The sequence below is a fragment of the Oryzias latipes genome, chromosome 15 (genome assembly GCF_053564925.1).
Source record: "Oryzias latipes strain Hd-rR chromosome 15, Olatipes_Hd-rR_3.1".
NCBI lineage: Eukaryota > Metazoa > Chordata > Actinopteri > Beloniformes > Adrianichthyidae > Oryzias > Oryzias latipes.
In genome coordinates this window covers 20,456,624-20,478,102 of record NC_136251.1, presented here as the reverse complement: position 1 = coordinate 20,478,102, position 21,479 = coordinate 20,456,624, and the positions used below count along the sequence as shown (strand labels likewise).

At 39.9% G+C, this 21,479-nt stretch overlaps 1 protein-coding gene across 1 annotated transcript in view; it reads right to left on the bottom strand.

The window, feature by feature from the left end:
- Nucleotides 1-2,348: 2,348 nt before the first annotated feature.
- bicc1a (BicC family RNA binding protein 1a) overlaps nt 2,349-21,479 on the bottom strand; it is a 66,393-nt gene continuing 47,262 nt past the window's right edge. Inside the window, exons 9-21 of the mRNA XM_011484364.3 lie at nt 20,001-20,132; nt 17,765-17,969; nt 13,979-14,122; nt 13,646-13,818; nt 13,045-13,186; nt 11,215-11,368; nt 9,863-10,016; nt 9,742-9,781; nt 9,455-9,609; nt 9,154-9,316; nt 8,865-9,028; nt 8,224-8,323; nt 2,349-4,798 (exon numbers count right to left, since the gene is read on the bottom strand). Of these exons, the coding sequence (XP_011482666.1) occupies nt 4,671-4,798; nt 8,224-8,323; nt 8,865-9,028; nt 9,154-9,316; nt 9,455-9,609; nt 9,742-9,781; nt 9,863-10,016; nt 11,215-11,368; nt 13,045-13,186; nt 13,646-13,818; nt 13,979-14,122; nt 17,765-17,969; nt 20,001-20,132 (1,854 nt within the window). The 3' untranslated portion in view covers nt 2,349-4,670. The remainder of the gene's footprint in view (nt 4,799-8,223; nt 8,324-8,864; nt 9,029-9,153; nt 9,317-9,454; nt 9,610-9,741; nt 9,782-9,862; nt 10,017-11,214; nt 11,369-13,044; nt 13,187-13,645; nt 13,819-13,978; nt 14,123-17,764; nt 17,970-20,000; nt 20,133-21,479) is intronic.

Sequence of the window (21,479 nt, the reverse complement as noted above, 5' to 3'; positions counted from 1 at the left end):
TCTGAACCTTTTTTCTTCAATGATTTGTGAACCTCAATAGTGTCCATGGATTACATGAAATCTTTCCACCTTCATCCACCTTTGTCATGGTAGTGAGAACACGTCAATGCAGGGGTGAGGTCATCTAAGATAGCACAAGGGTTACAAAAAAGGAGGGAAAAAAAGCATTTCAGATGTCTTGAGTTCTTTACAGTTAAGTGTTTTTGCAGAGCAGCTTAGGTCAACACATCTCTGCTCTTTTTTTCTCGCTTTGTTGCTGCCAAACAAAACAAATGTGTTGCTCTGAAGGTAGAAAGAGAAAGGACAACTAAAAAAGCAGATTAATGGTTTCTCATAGTGCTGACATACTGACTTAAATAAATGTTTATATTGCGTTTGTTTTGTTTAATGCAGTGTATCTTGCCCTTACATGAGTCTGCAGGCTTCATGGAACTACTCAGGTGGCACAGAACCAAGCTGCTTCTCAACCAATAAAATGTGAATATTTTGGTACCAGTTGTTTTGAACATCATTTAACTTCAAATTCGCATTAAAATTTAAATTACCTTTCGGCAAAACAGTTTAACATGCCATCCACTTACAAATTCAAAAAGATGGAAACTTGTAGTCCAAAAAACGCTTTTTTCGTTTTTACCTACACATTCAGGGAAACTGTAAATAATTACCTTGTGGATTAGGTATCCATTTACTTGGCACTTAACATAAAGCAAAATTGAGACTTTGACTAGATGTACTTTTTTTTAAAATTGTTAATATTTTTTACAAAGAAATCTATTCATAAAAGTTTTTTTTTATAAAAGGCTGCACGGTGGGGCGGTGGTTAACGCTCTTGCCTCACAACAAGAAGGTTCAAGTCTGGGCTGGCGGACCTGAAGCAGAACATCAATGGGAGACTTTTCTGTGTGGAGTTTGCACGTCCTCACTGTGCATGTGTAGGCTTTCTCCGGAGACTCTGGCTTCCTCCCATTGTCCAAAAAACATGCTTCAGAGGTTAATTGGTACAGTGTGCATAGGTGTTTCATGGCCCTGCGACAGACTGGCGACCTGTCCAGAATGTACCCTACCTTTGCACATGTCGGGTGGTTAAGGCTCCGTGACCCCAAAAGGGACAAAAACAGGTTTAGAATATGAATGAATCTTTTATGAAACAAAACAATGGTCATAAGCATGACCACTGTGACTGACCTGGGAAAGATCCAAACCATGAAGACGGCTGGTCCAAGTCAGGTGTTTCCTTGGGTTTGAATGACCCTCTACAGCAGGTTTAAAACCCAAGTCTTCATCTGGAAGGTCCCTTTATTGTGGGAAACACATTCAAATTTGTCCTGTTCCTAATCCTAGTGAGTGGAAAAAATTCAGTCTCCTCTCATTCCTCATGTGATAAAAACCTCGAAGCAACAATTTCTTCAGTTCATGTAGTCACAAGTGGACCATGTGAAAGACCCCCCCCCCCCCCCCCCCACACTAGTTTGCAAACATACAAAGATGGGTGTTGAAGATTCTTCTCTCTGTCTACTACAATACCATGCTCTTGGATGTAAGTGGTTGTGCACTGACAATGACTTTTCGAGTAAAACAATTACCTCTACTTAGTCCAAGAGAGACTAAGCTTCATACCTGTGGATTCTTATTTAGTAACATGAATCACAAAGACTTACTGGCAAATTTGTTAGGGTGGGGAACTGTCAATCTTCTATGGTCACTAGCGGCACTGGTGCTCCACAGGGCATATTGCCTTCACCCCCTCCTCTTCTTCCTTTTTACAAGAGTTTTAGAAAAACTCAGATACATGCCTAATGCACATTTTATCGCTCAGACGGGAGAGTGATAAAGAAAGAAGAGTCGGTTGGACTGAGGCGGGTTTTCTCTGAGCAAAAGCAAGAACTGAGTGCAAATATCAAGAAACAAACGCTTAAGATGGATTTTCAGATTGACTTGAGCTAAACAAAAGGGCCTCTAAGCAGTAGTTAGGAATTCACAACCAAGACGAGATCCTAAAACACACTTAAAAAAATAATTTACTCTAATAAAAAGAAAGATATGAATTTTATTCAATATTTCGCTTATTTAAATATTTAAAATCTGTGTAGTGAGGAGGAACTTAAGTTTGTTTAATGTTTGTAACATTGGAAAACCTTTGCACTGTTTCTTACGATTACAGGATCTCCCTAGCCATAAAGTAATAGATTTAACAAAAACAACAGTAATTCCATTTTTTAAAATTTAATTTATCATTAGCCAGAATAGAGGGGTAAGAGATTCTCATGTAGCCCCAGAACCACAGGTTGTAGACCCCTGATTGTAGGAGATAACAGAGACGAATATTGCTTTTTTACAAAAAAAAACACTTTTGATTTTGCATACATTTATTGTCAGTAAAATAAAATGTTTAAACCAACATTTATTTTGGATTTATTTTTTCACGTACATTTTTTAAACAAATCTCCTGTTTGCATGAGTTACAAAAACAAGAGCATCAACAAATGCAACAGTGAACTGGGCTTTGACCTCATGACAATGCTTCAACGCAAATTCCTATCACCTTTCTTACACACACTCACACACAAATTAACGGTAGCAACAGATGGAACACATTGAACAAAATGTCCTTCCTGTAGTGGTTCACTTAAGATGTACCATTTGATTGCAATACAAGAGATTTATTGAAAGACATCTCTGTAAAAGAAACAAAACAATAAATCAAAGACATGTTCATTAAAGCACTTCATGAAGGACAAAAACTGGATGAGCTGACAGAAAACTCTTTGACCTCCTGAATCCCTTCACTGATTCATAATCAAGCTGCTATAACATGCAACAATTACTTTTTCGGAACATTTGCTTAATTGGACAAGAACAGCCGCTGCCATCAGAGCAAATGCGTCAAAACCAGGTGAAGGATGAAAACAAATGTCCGCTAGGCAGGAACACGAGTCACAGCACTGCTGGGATCAGTGCTTCTATAGTACCATGATGAGTGGAGGGCCAATCAGCAGCCCGGGTTACTGGTAACAAAGAAATAAAAGTAAAAAATAAAATAAAATAAAATCACTCCAAGTTTGCTTTATTGCTTTGGGAAAAAAAAAGTATTATGCATAGAAACACTAAGCAAATTAAAAATGGTGGGCAGGGAAGAGTTTAAAATAGAGAATTAGTGAAAAATCACCACAGAGGGGATCATTATTATCAAAAAGTGAAATTTTGCATGAAATTCCATAAGAACTTTCTGTCATAGTTTAATTAACAGAACCAAATCTCTTCATCCTTACCGTCTGTACAATATTTTAAATGATAATTATTACTTATTTTTTTGTATTTAGGGCACATTGCTAGAAAGTAATGGCAAAAGTATAACACAATTGAAATGGAACAGATATTGAAACTTTTTAGAAAAAACGCTCAACAAATGCTGGGCAAACTTCTTCCTGTTTTCATTTTCTAAACAAAAGCTACATTTAAAAAAAATAAGTAAAAATAAAAAGCAAAATACAGATCAACAGTGCAGAATGTCAAAAATGTATTCCTACTTGGTTTTGTAAGCAAACTAATTAACTTAAATGAAACTAAGTCAGCTAATAATATCCTGATTCCTATCTGATGGGGAGCTTACAGAGAGATTTAAGGCACACAGATGTGGCGACAAGTAAGAGATGAAACGTCATGCACTATAAACAGAAGGAGAACCACAGAAAGTTTCTCTGTTACACAATCAGAGGCCTTTAAGACTGAGCCTGACTGCCTTATAACTCTGCTGCGGTCATATGGCACAGCCATACCATGGCTCCACAGATTTAGGGGCAGAAACAAGCAAAAAAGAAAAACAAATCATAGAAACTCAATAAAGGTTTATAAAAAAAATACATATGTAAACCGATTACCAAAAAACATTCCACTCATAGCCTAAAATGAAAATTACAAATAAACATAAAATCATAATGCATATAACATAAATTGTTTCGTTTTGATATACAAAGACAAATTAACTTTGAACGCTGACTCTAGGGGAATCTCCACCAATCACTAAGGTCAAAGGTCACAATGACTTCCCTTTGGTTTAAGTGGTAAAGTCACAGAGTCACCACAGAAACTTGCTGACCTGCATCTCTCACTGGCTAAGTGCTCAGAGTTTTTGGTTTGTTGCGAACTACGTCTGTGCTTTCGGGTCAAAAACAAAAACAAAAATGCCGCAATGGAATTATTTCCATCCAAGGAGTAAGGCTGTCACAGGCAAACGTAGTTTTTTCTTTTTTTTTTAAAGTGCATGTCACTGATACAATAGCATAATGCAAATGCAGGTAGTATCAATCTATAAAATGGTTAAATTTCTCATTCTGCCTGTTCCCTTATACAAAAAAAAATGGACAAGAAATACTGGACATTACCCTTCTATGGAACCATAACATCAACCTTCATACACAAATGCTTCATTTGGACTTAGTGTTTTCCATAAAAAGTGAACACTGAACTTCAATCCACGGAATCCCTTCTTTTGTTGGCACTTAAGGTAAAAGTATGGCTTTTTGAACAAATACATGTTATTTTTTTAATACTGTAGTAAAAGCAACAGTCTTCGTTTAAGCCGGAGCGCAGAAACTAGGAGGCCTCAGCTGCAAATGGCACCACTGAAGCTGGTTTTCATGGACGGGCTGAAGATGACCCTCAGGAGAAGCCTACCATCGGCCGCTTACGCTGGCTATGTCGGAGTTAAACTGACGGGAGAGGCGTCCGCTTGCTCCTCCCTCCAGGAAGGAAGACCTGATGGGTGGCTCAAATAGCTTCCTCCTGTTCTTGTTTAGCTCTGCAGGGAAAAAAAACAACAACCCACAAAACATCAGCTGAGGCAAAGGTGATACACACATGCTCTTTAATGTGGGGACGCCGTTCGTGAGTCACCGTGGGAACGGCAACAAATCAAAGGAACGGGATAAAAACAACAAAGGCAATGGATGACAGGTGACTTTAGATGCTGCTGATTAACAATGACAAGAAAATGTGACTCAAATGAACTAAAGTCCTCTTTGTGCCCATCTGGAGTTGCAGCTTAAAGAAACACTTTTATGAAAGAATCATAGGGGCTGGCATCTTTGAGGCTTTCTTATGGAAGCTATGTGGTGGAGCTGCCAGCATAAACCTTCACATAAGGAGACTCACTGCAGCTAATTTTTACTGGATCGCTGACAAGATGTTCAATCTCGGTTGCTTTTACTGTACAGAAAGCTCACGCTCCAAATACAGCTCAACTACTCCACCTATTATACGTCTAAAATAGGATGCCAGTAGAGAGCTGTGAAACGCACCACATTCACATTAAATTGTTAGTAACAACAGGCTAGAGTCTAAACCAGCACCAAGAAGCAGCTGCAACAACTGGTGCAAATCAGCCATAACTGAAGAGGGATTTTCCCAAATCCTTTTCACAGCTGCTGCTCCAAAAGACTGGAATGCAGATTCCCTCATAAAGTAGTTTCAGTATTAGTTCCCATACAATGCGAACAGGACGCACCTAGTAACCCAGTGCCCCCAGGCAGGGACTTTGATCTCTGTCACTTCGATTACACGACTCCACCTGAGCTTGTTGTAACCAGCATAAAAAATGCGAAACACCAATTTGGTTTGGTTTGGTCAAGGGTGAGCTGGCAGGATGAAACTGCAGCTGGTGCCTCATCATTGTTTGAACAGTAATTTTTTTTAAATGTGATCATCTTTGTGCTTTCTTTATAGCTTCATTGGGCTGAAAAAGTCCTAACAGGTGAAGAGTACAACAAGTGCATACTTGCTTGGTCACAATGGAAAAAGTTAATATTCTTTCAAAAATAAATTCACAATAAAAAATGTTTGAATTTTTTTTCAGGCTTACAGCATCCACTCCAATGAAAAAGGGTGTTATTTGGTGTTTTTAACATGTTCTTGTAGCATTTGTCTCATGAAAGAAAACAAAAACAAAACAAGAAAACAAAAGTAAAGATGAATAATGCATTTTTGAATATTTTCTTTATTCAAATAGCTGGAAATCAGAAGCAGATAAAAAAAATGTTGTTTGAATAACACTTGTTACGCACAAATAGTGATGTGACATTTGCGAACGAATCAGATCTTTTGAATGGTGGGAACCGACTTGCGGTCGGCTGGGAACCGTTCTTTATTTTGTTATTTTTTCCTCCGTCCCCTGAGTTTTATACGTTCACATAAATGCTCAAATAAGCTCATCCTTCTAACTTCAGAAGCAAATATCACGAGTTATGAACACCGATTCACACAAGTACCTCCATGAAAAAAAAGGAAGAACCTTTGAGTGGTGGTGCGTGCAGTGAGCAGGGCGGAGGAGAGAGAAGAAGAGCCTGCACTCAGGAGGCGGGCGCTCAGTCGTCGTTCTGCAATTAGTCCTGAGTTTAATTTGTTCTGTTTTTAAAAAATGGTCTTTTGTTAAAATGTTTCACTAGAAATTTTTGCTAGGAGCTTCAAACTCGCCTTTTTTCAATTCTATTTTATTTATATAGACCACTAGTACCACAAGCTTCTTCCTAGCCGTTTCTTATTGTGTATAAATAATGGGTTTGTTATTTTGTTATCGAATTTAAGTTTTTTTTTTTTTTTTTATGAGATGATATTAGATCAAGTTTATGTTCATATCTTCTGCTGCACAGCAATACCCCATAGTTCTCTTCAGAAAAAAAGTTCTTAAATGAGGGAATTGCTTAATAATGAGTGCAAGTAAATTCACTGCTTCAGGATGATCTTTTTTGACACAGAGTTTTATTTTGAAAGGAACTTGAATGTGCTGCTGTAAGATTAAAATAAATCTAAATTGTAATGTAGCCTATCTAAAAATATAACACTGGAAGAATTTAAATATTGTAAACATTTAAAAGCTACATGTTATAAAAGGCCTAATGGCTGCCAAAAAAGTGTGTTTTTATAAACAGTGTGGTGAGATTTTGCCGCTCTTACTCGGTTTTGTCTGGACCAAATGATTCTTTAATGGTTGCAGAGCCCTGGTTTAGCTGTTTCATTAATAACATAATTTACACTCCTTATACATACACACTGTATATGCTGGAAGTGGAATATTTACAATGAATCCATATCAGACTTAAGCTATAATTGATATTTCCAAAATGATTTGAACTCAATTATTGGTGGAAAATCTGAATTTCAACTATTCGGATCCAGATCTCAACCCATCAATTCTCCCAGTGATTGTTTCCAGGAATAAACGAATAAACTCCAGACTGGCTTCTTTAAAGTTAATAAATATAAAAAGAGCCAAATTAACCAGTCTAATGAACGGGTCTTTGAAATGAACTAATCCAAAAGATTCGGCTCCCTAAAAAGAGCCACAAGTCCCATCACTGTGGACAAACTACAATCGGCAAGCCATACACTTGTAAAACAAATAGATTCATGTACCGTAGGTCTGCATTTTCCTCGTCTGAGCTGACATATGGATCAAAAGTGTGCAGCTGGATAGCTCCAGTATAGTTTGTCAAATTTGTTGCACTGCAAATGTTAGAGAGTGTAAACAAAGGGATGATAGGAAGTCAGGGCAGTTCCACCCACAACTCCGATGCGAATTTCTAATGAACCATTGCCGCACGCAGAAACTAGAACACAACAGTTTTTTTTTTTTGCCTAAAAAATGGTTTAATTATAATTAAAAGACCACTGGGATCACTTTGAAAATTAATCAAAAGATAACCATAGTGGGAAAAGTAAAAAGTCTACAGAAAAATGTCAGAATTTTGTGTATAAGGCCCATTAGCAGACTATGACAACAACTCTGAGGATAAAAACAGATTCAAAATGGAAGATTCTCAATATTAGCTTAAATTCTGAGAAGATGAGAATCTTAAGTTTGACAACAAAAAGCAAACAAAAGTCCCAATTCTGGAAAAAGACAAGATTCAAAAATGTAAATTGAAACTCAGAAGAAAGAAGCAAAAAAAAAACTTTACAGAGGAAATCTTGAAAATTAAAACTGAAATTAGCAACACATATCTAAGACAAAAATTTAAATGTTGAGAAGTAAGAAGTTGAGAAGTAAGAAGTTTCACCTGAATAATTCCAGAAATCCAGAAAAAAAACAAGAATTCTAACTAAAAAACACAAATAAATCTAAAACTCTGGCATTAAAAAAAGGAAGAAAATATCGAAATAATATTTTTATTAATCTTAATTTTATGTATTTTTTCATAATCTCTCTAATTTTTATAAATTATTTTGTACCTGAAATAGCAAGCAGCATTTTTCTGCGGGCCCCAAAGGTGGTGATTCCCAATTCCTTGAGGTCCTGGTCTGTGAGGGTCAGGAATGTCTGGAGGTCAATCTGGAAAGACAAACAGGCCCTTTATTTAACATTACTAGAAACACTGAAAAATAAAAATGATATGATATATGATATCAGATGATATATGAGATCAGACGGGTGATATATATTTTTTGCAGAGATTTTTTGATATGTGGTGATTAAAGTTTCCAAAAGCACTTTTTCTTACACCTGCCTCCGTCACCCACTACTTTAGTTGTTAATAATAACTGTCCTAAATGTTTTAAAGTGTTAAACTTTTCAGAAGTTGTGGTCAACCCTCATTTCTCATGCATTTTCTGTCCAAGGAGCCAGACTGTCTGTGTTTTAGAGTCTTTTAGACCAATTCCAGCTGTTCTCTTGGCTTTATTAAAGACATTCAAAACCTTTTGTGACTTCAACTTTTGGTCCACTCATCCATTTAGCCTCTTTCACACTGACCTTTACATGATCCAAGCATAAAAGAGCAACAAACTCAACAGATAAAACAGTTTTATGCCCTAAGAATGTAGGACTTGTTGGAAGTGAAACATCTGTAGAAAAAAGTGTGCTGATTCTTTACCTCTTGTTGCTGGAAGACATCTGTGTACTTCCCCAAACCCAGCTTGCTGAAAAGCTCTGGCAGGTCGGAGCCTTTCAGGGACGAGTTCAGGCTGCAGCCGTTGCTTCCAGTTACAGAAGAAATGGAGTCCATGTAGTTGCTACTGCTGAGGTAATGCTCTGTCGCTAAATAGCCAAGAAAATATAAAAGTTAAAGTTTAAATATAAAAGTGGGAACATTTCCAACATCTCTATTAGTCAACGCGCAAAATGTTGTGCGCTCAATGCAGAGAAGCTACAAACACACTGACCAGATTTGTTCTGCTTCCTTTTGGGACTGCTGACACATGAGGGGAAGTCGCTGTGGTTCGGAAGGCCACTTCCAGAGCCGTTTCTCTCCCTCCAGTTTTCAGAGTCACTACCATTCCCGATGCCTTCCCGACTGCCAGACCGAGACAGAGACAGTGGGGAACCCTAAGTCAAGGAACGAAGAACCAGAACTTTTAGTATTATCAATGAAGACTCCGTTGCTTTCAAATTGGGGTTTAAAAAACAGAAAATTCATCCACACGGTACAGATTCTTGCATGTATATCGCAAATGACAAAGTTACCTCGTAGGTGGTGGTCATGCTAGGTTTATATGAGACGTGATTGGCTCTCCGCAGCTCCTTGATGGTTTCAGCTGGCATAGACTTGGAGAAGCCCAGCCCACTCCATGTGTTTGTGGGGGTTCGAACCTCAGTCACCACAGGTTTCTTTAGCATAGCTGCACACAGACACAGATGGATGCAAACCCACACACACACACACACACAGATAAGGGCACCAAACATTTGTCATTTCTGTCTGCAAACACTACTGCCAACTCTAAATATAAAAGACAGAAGCATCAACATACCTTTTGTTGCCAACAACTTTTTCTGTTCATAATCAAATGCCTGAAAGTACAGGAGAACATTGTACTCCTCTGTTCATGACAAATAAAATGTGTTTTCTGTGAGTTTGATGTGTGTGTTTACCTGCATGTTAGGAAAAGAAGTCTGCGGTGTGAGTCTAATCCTCTCATTTTGCTGTGCAGCCCTCTCAGCTGCCCGCTCACTGCCTGGTGCTTTCTTATCCGCCACAGGACTGTCTGAGGAGCCAGACTTCCCATCAGACAGGAGGCAGTCAGAACTGTTGGCGTTGCAGAACAAAAAAAACTATGCTTTTTAATAAAGGTCATACATTCTCAATTAAACAACATTTTTTTTAACTCAATCACTTCTGTAACCTTCATACTCTTCAGTTTTTGTTGTCCATGCTCAAATCTCCAACAAAATAAGAAAACATTGCACTGACAATACTGCCTCCATGTGGATGCTCTACTTCAGGGGTCTGCAACCCTCAACACTTGAAGGGCTATTCGGGTTTATTTCTCACTGACCACAACCCAATAGGAGCCACAAAGTATCATTTCGCCATTTAGAAAAATAAAACACTACTTTGTGTTTAGGTTTTTTCTTTATTATGATACATTTAAATTAACAATTGTTTTTTTTTTGGCATAAAAATAGAGAAAAAAAGCTTTAAAAAAATATATATCTTTATATAATAGTTTATAACTTCTGACAGAGGTTCATCTGACTTCCTTTCAAAATAAAATACACCCTGTGCCACTCATCTCAATGCAGCAAATATAGGAGTAGGTAGTGTGACTACAGCAGTAATAATAATTATAGAACAGTTTATTTTCCCATTTGTGGTGCATCCCAGCCATGAATTATTAAATCTAATGAACTAAAATAAAATTTAGAGCCAACTAGGGGACCCTTACTGTTCTTTTTTTTCAAACCTGACGGCACACTTATTTGCACAAAAACAGCAAATCCGTCTTGTAATTGAGTGCACCTTGGGTATGAACCCTTGTTGTGCTTATTGGTCTGATTTGACTTTTTAAAAACTTCAAAGAATTGATGAATTGTAAGAGAATTATGCGTAATGTAGTCAGGAACCCCAAGGAGTGATAGGTACTTTGCTTCAGCTGTTTGTAAATGGGTTGAATAGAGTTTTTCTTTAAGTAGAGAGCCACAGTGGAGGGGTCAAGGAGGCACATCTGGATGGGGAACCTCAGGATGCAGATCCTTGCTTAAGTTAAAGTGGGGGTGGGATTTTACCTGACAGTGTTAAAATGCTATTTATGTTTTTTAACTCAAAAATGTTAATATTTTTTATGTTCACAAACAAAAGCTGTAAAAAAAGTATCACGTATTTTAAATAAATATTTTCTTTCAATGTTTCAGGAAATTAAGTCTCCAGGAAAAGAGTGATCATTGTACCAGCCCAGTCTTACAAACCGTGAGGTGGTGTGAATGATTAGTGGACTCAAACATACTGCAGATGGGAGTTCTTGGTCCCCTGGAGGAGCTCCACAGCCTGTCGCTTCCCTGATGCCGTCTTACATGAAGCCAACATCTGTTTCAGCTCATTGCCATTAGCTGAATGAGAGGGGCTCCTGGGCATGCCCACCTCCACAAAGGTATCAGAGCCTGAAGGAGAGATGAGGTTCTTCATTATTTACCAACTGAAATCTTTGAGCTTTCATCATTTCTGAAAAGTTTGCAACAATCCCAATTTTATTTGAACAGTAACTGGGTCAGTTGAGACAAATGAGAGTGCTGCTTCAGGGCGAACATGTACTGCTTGTTTAAGTGTAACAAGTCTCACTTGGATCCTGGTTTAATTAAAAACACAGCAGCTGTGATTAAGGGGCTTTCAGCTGCTGCTTCACTTAGAGCCGCACAAGAACAGAAGCGCGTGTGAATGTGCACATGCATACGATCATGTGACTGCACACGTACTGTGTGGCATGCAAAAAATATGATGAATGTTTAGACATTTCTTTTTGGCTCTTTTAGACCAAAATGCAGAGTTCAGTCAGACTGGACAAGCCAGTCCAAACACGTTCTGGGACACAGGAGGAGGTAAAGGAGGGGGCGGAGAACTTGCAGGGCTTACGCGGCGCACTGGGCACAAGCCGCTTAGAAAACAGCGGGGAAAAACGAGACGCGTGAGAGTGAACGTTTGAGGGAAAAACCACCGGTGTAAGACACAGAGGAAATGAGGGCCTTTCTGAACCGCTAGAAGACCAGCAGTTAATCTGTCTCCTATCCAATAAATGCAGTCAGAGGGAGCGTGAGGTTAGGAGGACGCTATAGCAAAACGGAAAGAAGTTCACTTTACGCACTTTCCTCTGTGTGGTTTAACATAACTCACAAGTGGAAGTCCTGATGTTGACGTTTATGTTCTGTCTGCAAGGTCGAGCTTCAGCAAATCCGAGCCGAAAACGTTTAAACTGAAATTTTTTGTCTGTCGAGGCTTATCATAGCACACAAATCAAAAGATGGCATCTAACGTAAATGAAGGCACTAGGCACGGAGGAAATGCACTGAAGGGATTTTGGGTGGGGGGAAACAAGGGGGTGCATTCCTTATTAGGAAAATGTTAAACACAAACACACTCATGGTTTTACAATGCTCCTTGAAAGCTTGTCAACATTTATATTTATAACCTAAAAACTAACTATGGTTTTATCTACATACATTTTCTAAAAATGTCTTCTTAGTTTAGTTTCAAAGAACATTTTTTAGACTAAAGACATTTTTATTTGTAAAAGAAGAACAGAAATACATGAAATAATAAAGAAAAACATCCTAAAACTCAATAGAAATATCTACATTCAAATTATTAGGCTTTATTTTAAAAAAAATCCATATTATAAATAGTATTTAATCTATTTGTAATGTCTTCTTTGCAGTGACATTTATCAAAAAACCTTTTTAAAATTATATTTACCTAAAAGTTAATAACCAAAGTAAAAACAATAATAAATATGTTTTGAGCACTGTGCGTGTGCGCAGACCCAAATTGAACGGTTCAGATGTACATTCTCATAAACAAAAGCAACTATTCTTATTTGAGGTGGGTTACACCTGCACACACATACAGGAGATAAATGTTTTTCTCAGAATGGCTGGGCACACCGGTGTAACCATGGATATTCTTTTTTAAGCGACCACTGAAAAATCCAATCGTACTCTAGAGCCCTGTGAGGTATTGTGACTTAGTGGAAGCAACACTTCATTCCTCATTTCTCTATATCTGAAAACTAAAACTGTTGAATAGCATGTAGGTCCAGATGGTTATAATGTAATCTGGGGAGTACCTTCGTCTGAATTGGACTTGCTGGAGAGTGGTTCTGATGGATTGTGCCCGCTGGCTTCCTGGGCAGAGTCACATGGCGCTGGGGTCAAAACTGTTTCTGCAAGTCCTGCTGTTGGTAACCTCCCATACACTGAGCCTGGGTGCTGTAAGCAACACACAACATTGAAGGGATTCAGAAACCTTTTAAGAAAGTTGGGAGTACAGTGGCCCCTTGTTTAGCAAGTTGTTAACATTGTAAAAATAATTCACAATGAGCAAAATCAGTGACATTTTGTACATTAATTATAGATGTTTTAAGGCTGTAGAACCTCTCAATACACACTTTATACACTTTTTTAGATGTATTAACATTTTGACACTTTTTTCTCTTAAACACTTTCGAAGTTCAAATTGTCATAGGAAAAAAGTCCAGTATTATAAGATGAAATCAAGGATCTGCTCATTCTGAACAGGAAACAGCACAGAGGAGATTGATTGACAATGGTCTACAGCTGTAAAAAAATAATAAAGAAGTATGCACATATGCACAAATAAACAGCAAAATTGAGAAAGGAGACCCACGATATGATGAGGAGAAGTACAGGAGAAACAACAAGGCAAACCTTGACATGTCCATTGAGGCCGCAGTCGGGGACCCCGTTCGGCTGCTTGTCGATGGGGGCGAGGCCGGGTGGAGGAGATGTTGTGCTGTGTGTGTAACCCTGAACTCCAGAAAGCAGGATGCTGCTGAGAGTGGCTTGAGTGGCAGGGTGCAGAATCAGCTGAGATGAAAAGCCTGTAGCAATGAAAGTAGGGATATTAAAAAGTGCAAATCTATCCACTAAAGTAGACAAACAGAATAAACAGTAAAGATTGATTCCTATGAGTAAACAGTCTTGTTACTGATTAATTCCTCATCTCTTAAATAAAGGCAGATAAGTTTATTGGATACAGACTCTGGGTGCCGGTGAGAGAGCTGGCCCACAGAGAGGGTGACGGTGGAGGGTTGCTGGGGCTCAGAGAGGAGTTTAAGCTGTTGAGGACAGCGTTGGGAATGGCTGAGTTAGCCATGGAGTGGGGGGCTGCTGCACCCAGGAAACCTGTAGAGAAAATAAAGAAGCGAAGAGAGGAACAGAGCGAGAGGATCAATGGTGGTCCCGTCAAAGTGCAAAGCCATTTTTCAAGCTAATCACACCCTACGCTAGAGCCCTCAAAATAAATAAATCTCTCAGCTTTTAAGCTGGAATTCCATCAAGCTGCCATAAAAACCAGACGACAAATGAGAGGAAGAATTTCTTACATTTCTTCAAGGCCATGGACGCAAAAGTATACATCTAGTGTATCCTCACATCCAATAAACCCTGCTATTCAAAGTGCCAACAATATGGTGCTTGGTGTCTTAACCCAAACACAGTGTATGAAAACAGAAAGAAGCAGGTCTGCGGCTTCAACAAGGGGCTAGTTTGGCTCCAGGAATAAGGCCAGGGATTCTTCTGGCAGTCTGGTATGTAATCTGAGGAAAAGAGGCATGTAGCAATTACTAAGGGCCAGGATGTGGCCATCCACAACTTCATCCATGGGCCCCTGGGTTTAAATGAAACAGAACAAAAAAAAAAAAACAATTCAACTCCATATTAACATTTTCTGAGACCAATTATACAGTGTCATTTGTTGGAAAAAGGAACCAAATATGCAAGATATTTAAGGAAAAAAAGCAAAATGCTCAATTCCTGCATATGCTGTGAAAATGACTGACCACATGAACTGTGCAAAACTGGTGCTCAACCTCTCTGTAAAGACCTTAATCTATTTGCCAGTTTTCCACAGCCAAGTAGTAGAGATCTGAGGCATTAGTCACAACTGCCCTTAGGGGTGGATATGGGCTTTTGTGTGTAAAAAAGGGGAATATTTTTACAGGGCACACAGCTGGCCTGCAGAACATATCGGCACCGCTTGGTGAGTCGGTAAAGCGAAAGGTTTCATGTACATCTTTTTCTGTAGGCATGCTGCAGGCGACATGTCATAGCGAATTCTTAAAGTCTCACTCCAATCATCTTTTGAATTTTTTTCAGTGCTCCCACTGGTCTTTTAATTACGATTAAACATTTCTGCACAGGAGAAAGAGTTCATCAGAAATTTACCTGGGCGAGACTGTTGGTGCGGAGTAAGACTGTCATTCATATGTCTGCATGCTGTACCACTAGCTTACAGCCCCTCACAACCTCAAGCTAACAAAAATGGCGAATAGTACTGGAGCTATCCAGTCGTACAGTTTAGAGCTCATCATCAGCTTGGATGAGGGAGACAGAGACGACACCTGCAACCCAAAAAACCTGCAGCACCTGTACTGGTGAACCCCTTTACGGCTGCATGTAATTAAAGATCCATACAAACCGCGCTATACATGGTTTCATGATACATGCATACATCTGGTGATGTTCTCACTGGACCAGCGCCAGACACGCAAGAAACAGGGATAGGGATTTTTCTTCTTTTGTGTTTTTACTGTTTACCAATGCTCGTCCGCCACAAACAATAGTTAGAGGCAGCAAAATGTCAAAGCCTTACAAATCCCGCAAATCTTGCTCCAGGCTTTTTGTTTTCACAGCTCTGTTCCTATAAATGTCCGTCTTGCCGTCATATTAATCAGGCCGGGCACAAACCGCAATTTAGAATTTCTCATTCGTGATCATGCTCACAACGGTTTACACTTCTGTGTTTTTGAAAAGAACGCTACATTCACGTCAGTCTCAAATCCGAGTTCCTTATTGGTTACAGGGCTGCGATCCAGTGTGAAAATTAAGATGCTGGCAAGGAAAGCATACATGGAGCGCCACAATCAAGTGGCTGGAATAATATACAGGAACATGTGTGCAGAATATGAACTGGAAACCCCAAGGTCAAAATGGGAAACACCTCCGAAGGTGGTAGAGAATGAGAGGGCTAAGATCCTGTGGGATTTCCAGATCCAGACTGATAGGATGGTAATGGCAAACCAACCAGACATTGTAGTGGTGGATAAAGAACAGAGGAAAGCCGTTGTGGTGGATGTGGCAGTGCCAAGAGAGGGGAACTTTAGGAAGAAGGAACTTTGCGATGAACTGGAGAAATCCTGGAAGGTGAAGGTGACAGTGGTGCCTGTGGTAATTGGAGCACTCGGGGCAGTAACCCCCAAGCTGGAGGAGTGGCTACAACAGATATCTGGAAAAACCTCAGACCTCTCAGTCCAGAAGAGCGCAGTGCTAGGAACAGCTGAGATACTGAGCAGGACCCTCAAGCTCCCAGGCCTCTGGTAGAGGACCCGAGCTTGGAGGAGAAACCACCCGCGGAGGGTGAGAGGGGCGTGTTTTACATACATACACACATATATAACGAGAATATGATGCTGAATGAACTGAATACTGTGTCTTCCTGTTGGTGCAGAATTTCTTATCAGTTTATAATTACATGAAGTCATGATTAACCCTTTGACGTCTATTGATGCAAACATGTTTTAAACCACTTCTGTTCCAAATTTATTTTAACATCTACATGAAAGCAAAAACTTACTTTTTTGCATTTCAAACCTGGAAATAAATGTAAGCATCAAGGGGTAAAATGTACCATCTGATCAAGAATGTACAATCTTTACAGTGAGATCAGATCTGCATATTGCTCCTACAGTGAAGGGACAGAAGCTACTGAATTATGGGACACAGGCTGTGATTTCTGCAGATATTAGGATCATCTGAAGCACAGACACAGTTCACCCACACCACCAAACATCGGTGGGGTCGGGGAGGGGCGGCCGGTCTTCACCCGCCTGGTCCGCTTGTGGGTATCCTGTCGGCTGCAGTGGTGGTCGGGCGTGCGGCGCTGGGGGGGGTCGATTGGCCGGAAGAGGTTAATGCGTGGCGACGGGGGGTGGGGGGCATCCAGAAGATTGTGAGCATGTCTGCGAGAGTGCATGGGTGGGGCAGACCTGGGGGCTGGCTCACTGGGATCCTCTGGGGCTCTCCCTCCCCCTCGCAGAGTGGGGAGGGCATTAAGGGGGGGGTATGGGAGGAGGGGTCGGATAATAAGGCGGGTGAAGAGGGTGGTAAAGGGTAGAGTAGTGGAGGGGGGTGGAGCTGTGGTTGCGCGGTGATCTCTGGGTTGCTTGGGTTGGGTGCCAGGGCTGTCTTGCGGAGACGAGGCTCCGGCTGGGTGGTGGGCGGCTCAGGGGTTGTCAGGGCCCTGGCTTCGTCCTTGGCCCGTGTCTCAGTGTCTGGCGCGTGGTGGCCCCCATGGCTTCTGCCTGGTACGGCTAAGCACGCCTGTCCTGTGGCCTGGAGGCCCAGACGCCAGGTTCACCTATGCCTCTCGGCGCCCCCCCGGGCTGCGTGGGTCCCGTCGCCTGGGGCGCTCCTGGCGTCTCTCCCCCCCTCTCCTGCTCTGGCTGGTCAGGCTGGGGAGGATCTGGTTCCCCTTATGAACACATGGTTCACTTCGGCAGCATGCATGTATCTCCACCCCCATGTGCACACTGCCATACTGCTCCCTGTCTGCTTCATCACTCCTCCTAACCCACAGTGTATTGATGGACAGATATCAGTTGTTGGCATAAATAAATAGATAGATGAATAAATAAATAAATAAATAAATAATCTGAAGCAGCACAAGGAAGAAATAAGGAAGTCTCTCTATTTGTCATGAAAAAAAAACTAATAAAGAATGAACAGCTCTAAGGGAGTCTTAAAAAACAACAACAACACTGTCATTACCCAGATTGGTCAGCCCCAGTCCAGCTGAGGTCAGGATGTCCAGGCCGACGGGGCAGATAAGTGACGGGGACAGACCATTAGTGGGGGGGGTCAGCGCTCCAGGGGCAGAAGAAGACGACACACCGTTGCTCTCCAGACCTAAGAGGAATTTTCGAGCTTCGTACATGTTGACCGCATTCCTTTCCACGCTCTTTACTATCACTGACTGCAAGACATCGAAGAATAGGGGGCGATTAAAAACAGAGGCAAATAAAGGTGATGGGAAAGCTAAAAAAAGAGGCAAAGAGAGAGAAAAAAAAATCAGAAGATTATAGACAGATACACGAAGTAGGGAATGTTGGCATCAGACACAGGGAGTGAGGGGGAGATGAACATAGACGGGAGGAAGGAAGAAGAGAATTAAGGACAGATTAGAAGGATAAACATTGAGCTAGTGTGGGAGAGACAAGGAGATATGGGAGCAATGGTTTGATAAAAAGGATTTCTTCATCTCTTACTAAACATTCCGTTCACATCACACTTTCTCATAGAAGTGAGGATAATTTTAGAGAAAAAGCACATTTTCTGCTACACCACGACACATCAGATTTATAATAAATAGGACACGATTTTAATCACTTAAAAGAAATAATTTTGGTATTTTTCCACATCCGGCGATCTTCTGCACTACACAAATTTCCAAGAGTAATGAACAAGCACAAATCATGTACCGACTTGCTGAGTTTTCTGTGACTTTTGAGAAATGATTTCCAGACACATTCCATCTTTCCGACCCAAACACACTCACACACTTCCTTCTTCATGAGGCTGCCAAAGTGCCGGCTGCACACAGGCGAGACCGTGCTGTTGGACGGCCCTTTGCATGACCGCTGTCACCTCTTTAAAATGTTTAAATAAAGGTTTTTTAAATGGATGGAGGCTTTGTCAGTGCTTACTCTGGCACCTCTGCAGCTCAACCAGCCTGGCTTAAAAACAGGCCGGAGGGCCCTAGTGTGTTGGTGAGGCCTTGGTTAAGTGTTGAAATATGAGCAGGAATATTAACTGTTGCTGAGAGGAGGTCTGTGAGTAACAGTAGAGGCATGTTCGGAATACATCAAAGTGGCCAAATGTTTTAAAAGACTGTATAAAATCAAAATTTGGCAAATAATTACAAGTATTTATATTGATTATTAATAAATATACATGTATATAATGAATAAAATAATATTTCTATAAAATTATTCATGTTTTAGAAGATGGACAGTCATTTAGAAACTTTTGTTCTACACAGTTTAAAATCAGGACTTACAATCCTTTTTCTCAAACTAGTTTTTTTTCTCCTATGATTCTAAGTTTGTGCTGGTTACTTCAAATTTGAAGTACTTGTTTATGGTTTGCAAACTTTGAGAAAAGGGCCGATTAACTTCCAATATACAGAATTAGTTTTATTTTAAAAAACAACAACAACATTATATTTTCATATTTTTCTTAGAATAAGAAACTTACAATAAAAACTAACCTTAAAAAAACAAGAATTACTTAAGGAAAATCTATTTGATTTTCTGCTAAAAAAAAGGACATCAGTGTAGTACCAGTAGCTCTCCAGTGTCCAATTGTTGTTCAGTTGTTATAAAAGTTACTGAATGGTTCATTTTCTTTGCTCTCAACGACCTACGAGGAGAACAGGCTAAACCAAAACCTTTTAGCCTTTTGAAAATAATGATATAATGGTTATTTCCCCATAAATGTAATATGTTAGACAAAAAACTGTGGATCCTTCCTTTTGTACTATGATGTACATACCTAAAGTCTGATACATTCCCAGACATAGTAAACACCATATTAGGATTACTACCTAGCAGAGGGAAAATCCCTTTGTTCTATAATAATTCAGTTGTTTGTGCTCAAAACCCCTAGAGAGATCAATACAAGTTAATTGAGTGGGACACCTAAACCATGTTTTCATACTGCCACCTCAAATTGATTTTTCTTCTCTGCAAGGGCCAGCAAAATGCACAAGACAGAAAGTTTAACAAAACTTAATGCATGGGTAAAATGATTATAAAGCACAGTCTTAGATGGATTATTAATCAGACTTCTACTGTAGTCCTTTCAACAGCAGCACTTAACATGTCCTTCTACAGTGCTGCCATGATGCCAGGAATGATTCAGTTAACATTTGTTTTATTCAAGTGAGCTGTCACCATTCCCTGCAGCTTTCTGTGCTAAAGGGATTACAGGTAGTCTGATTTCTTACCTTGCTGGGCTGCTTTGGCTTTGGTTTAATACTGATAAAGACATCCAGCTGCTCCATCAATGCCGTAATACACTGAGGCTCCACCTCGACGTCCTCTTTGATGTCAAACATTAACACTAGAGGCAAGCAGCCCTGTGGAGCACACACAATTAAAACACATCTGCAGCAAAGCATGCGTTTTCTTATGCCACCTATAGACCAACACCTTCCAAACCCACGTGAAAAGAAAGTTGTCTTTTATACTACACATTTACAGACAAATGTGTTAGCTGTTGCAATAAAAAAGGAAAATTTACGACTATATTTAATCCACAAAAACTTCTTGGGAACTTCCACCAAGAGCTTTCTGATTTGCTGGATCACCACCACAAGCCTCGTAGACATCTATATTTTGAGACCTGGACTGCACTGCTTTTGTGAGTGGGTGTACTTAGCAGGAATGACTCTGACAGGGTTTGAAATTGGAGTTGTAATCAGAGGTCTGTATAAAGGAGGCTAAATCACACAGTGGCTTTTTATGCTGCTGTCTCTTTTGCCTCTTCTGTCAATCCACTTTTTTCACGTAATTTTTGCCTTTTCTGCCACTTTAGAACACATAGAACACTCTTCAGAATCAAGAGGTGCAATTATCTTACAAAATGAGGGTAAAAGGTGCACGTTCTTGTGTGTCCAGCCTAAGGGAACATCATATTTGGTCAGTGAAGCCAATTCGGCATTCGCTAAATGCATGTAGGCACAGCTTGGAGACCGCAGACAAAGGCGAGCAACTCTGAGAATTACTGCCTCATTCGAGGCACAAAAAGTAAAAGTTGTTTACGGCTGTGAATTCTCATACAGAAGCTTAAAACCAACAGTGATTAAACATCCATTACTTATGCGCATTTTAAAATCAGAGCATTGGTTATATTCCTATGTAATTTAGGGAAGGGCAGCTTCAGCGGTTGTGGGAAAGACAAGAATGACCATTGAACCTTTTTTTTTTTTTTTTTTACTAAAATAAATTAAACACGAGGTGTTAACTTTCGTCCAAAACAGAAATGCTTTTTTCTTGACTGTTCAATGCAATCTATTTATGCAAAGTCCTGGCCAAACCCTTTTCATCAGCTCTTCGAAAAGAAAAAAAAAGCTAGACCTCAAGCCAAAATAATGTAAATGTGAGTCCATGCAGGTATGCAGAGGCCATAAATCACACAAGCTAGCCTTGAGCGATAAACAGATTATCATTGGTGTGATGCGGATATTTCAGCAGTTTGAGCAAAGCATCCAAACTATCTAAAACCACAAAGGCAATCTTGGTTTTTCGAAGCAAATCCCTCCATGTCTATAAAAACCCAAACATACACACACTTGACATAACGATGTTAATGAAACAGTGGCATCCATTGTAGTCACACAGAATGTGCACATGCAAAGGAATATATTTCACCAATGCTAGAAAAACAAAGGTCATCTTAAAATTACACATCCGAATTGACAGAA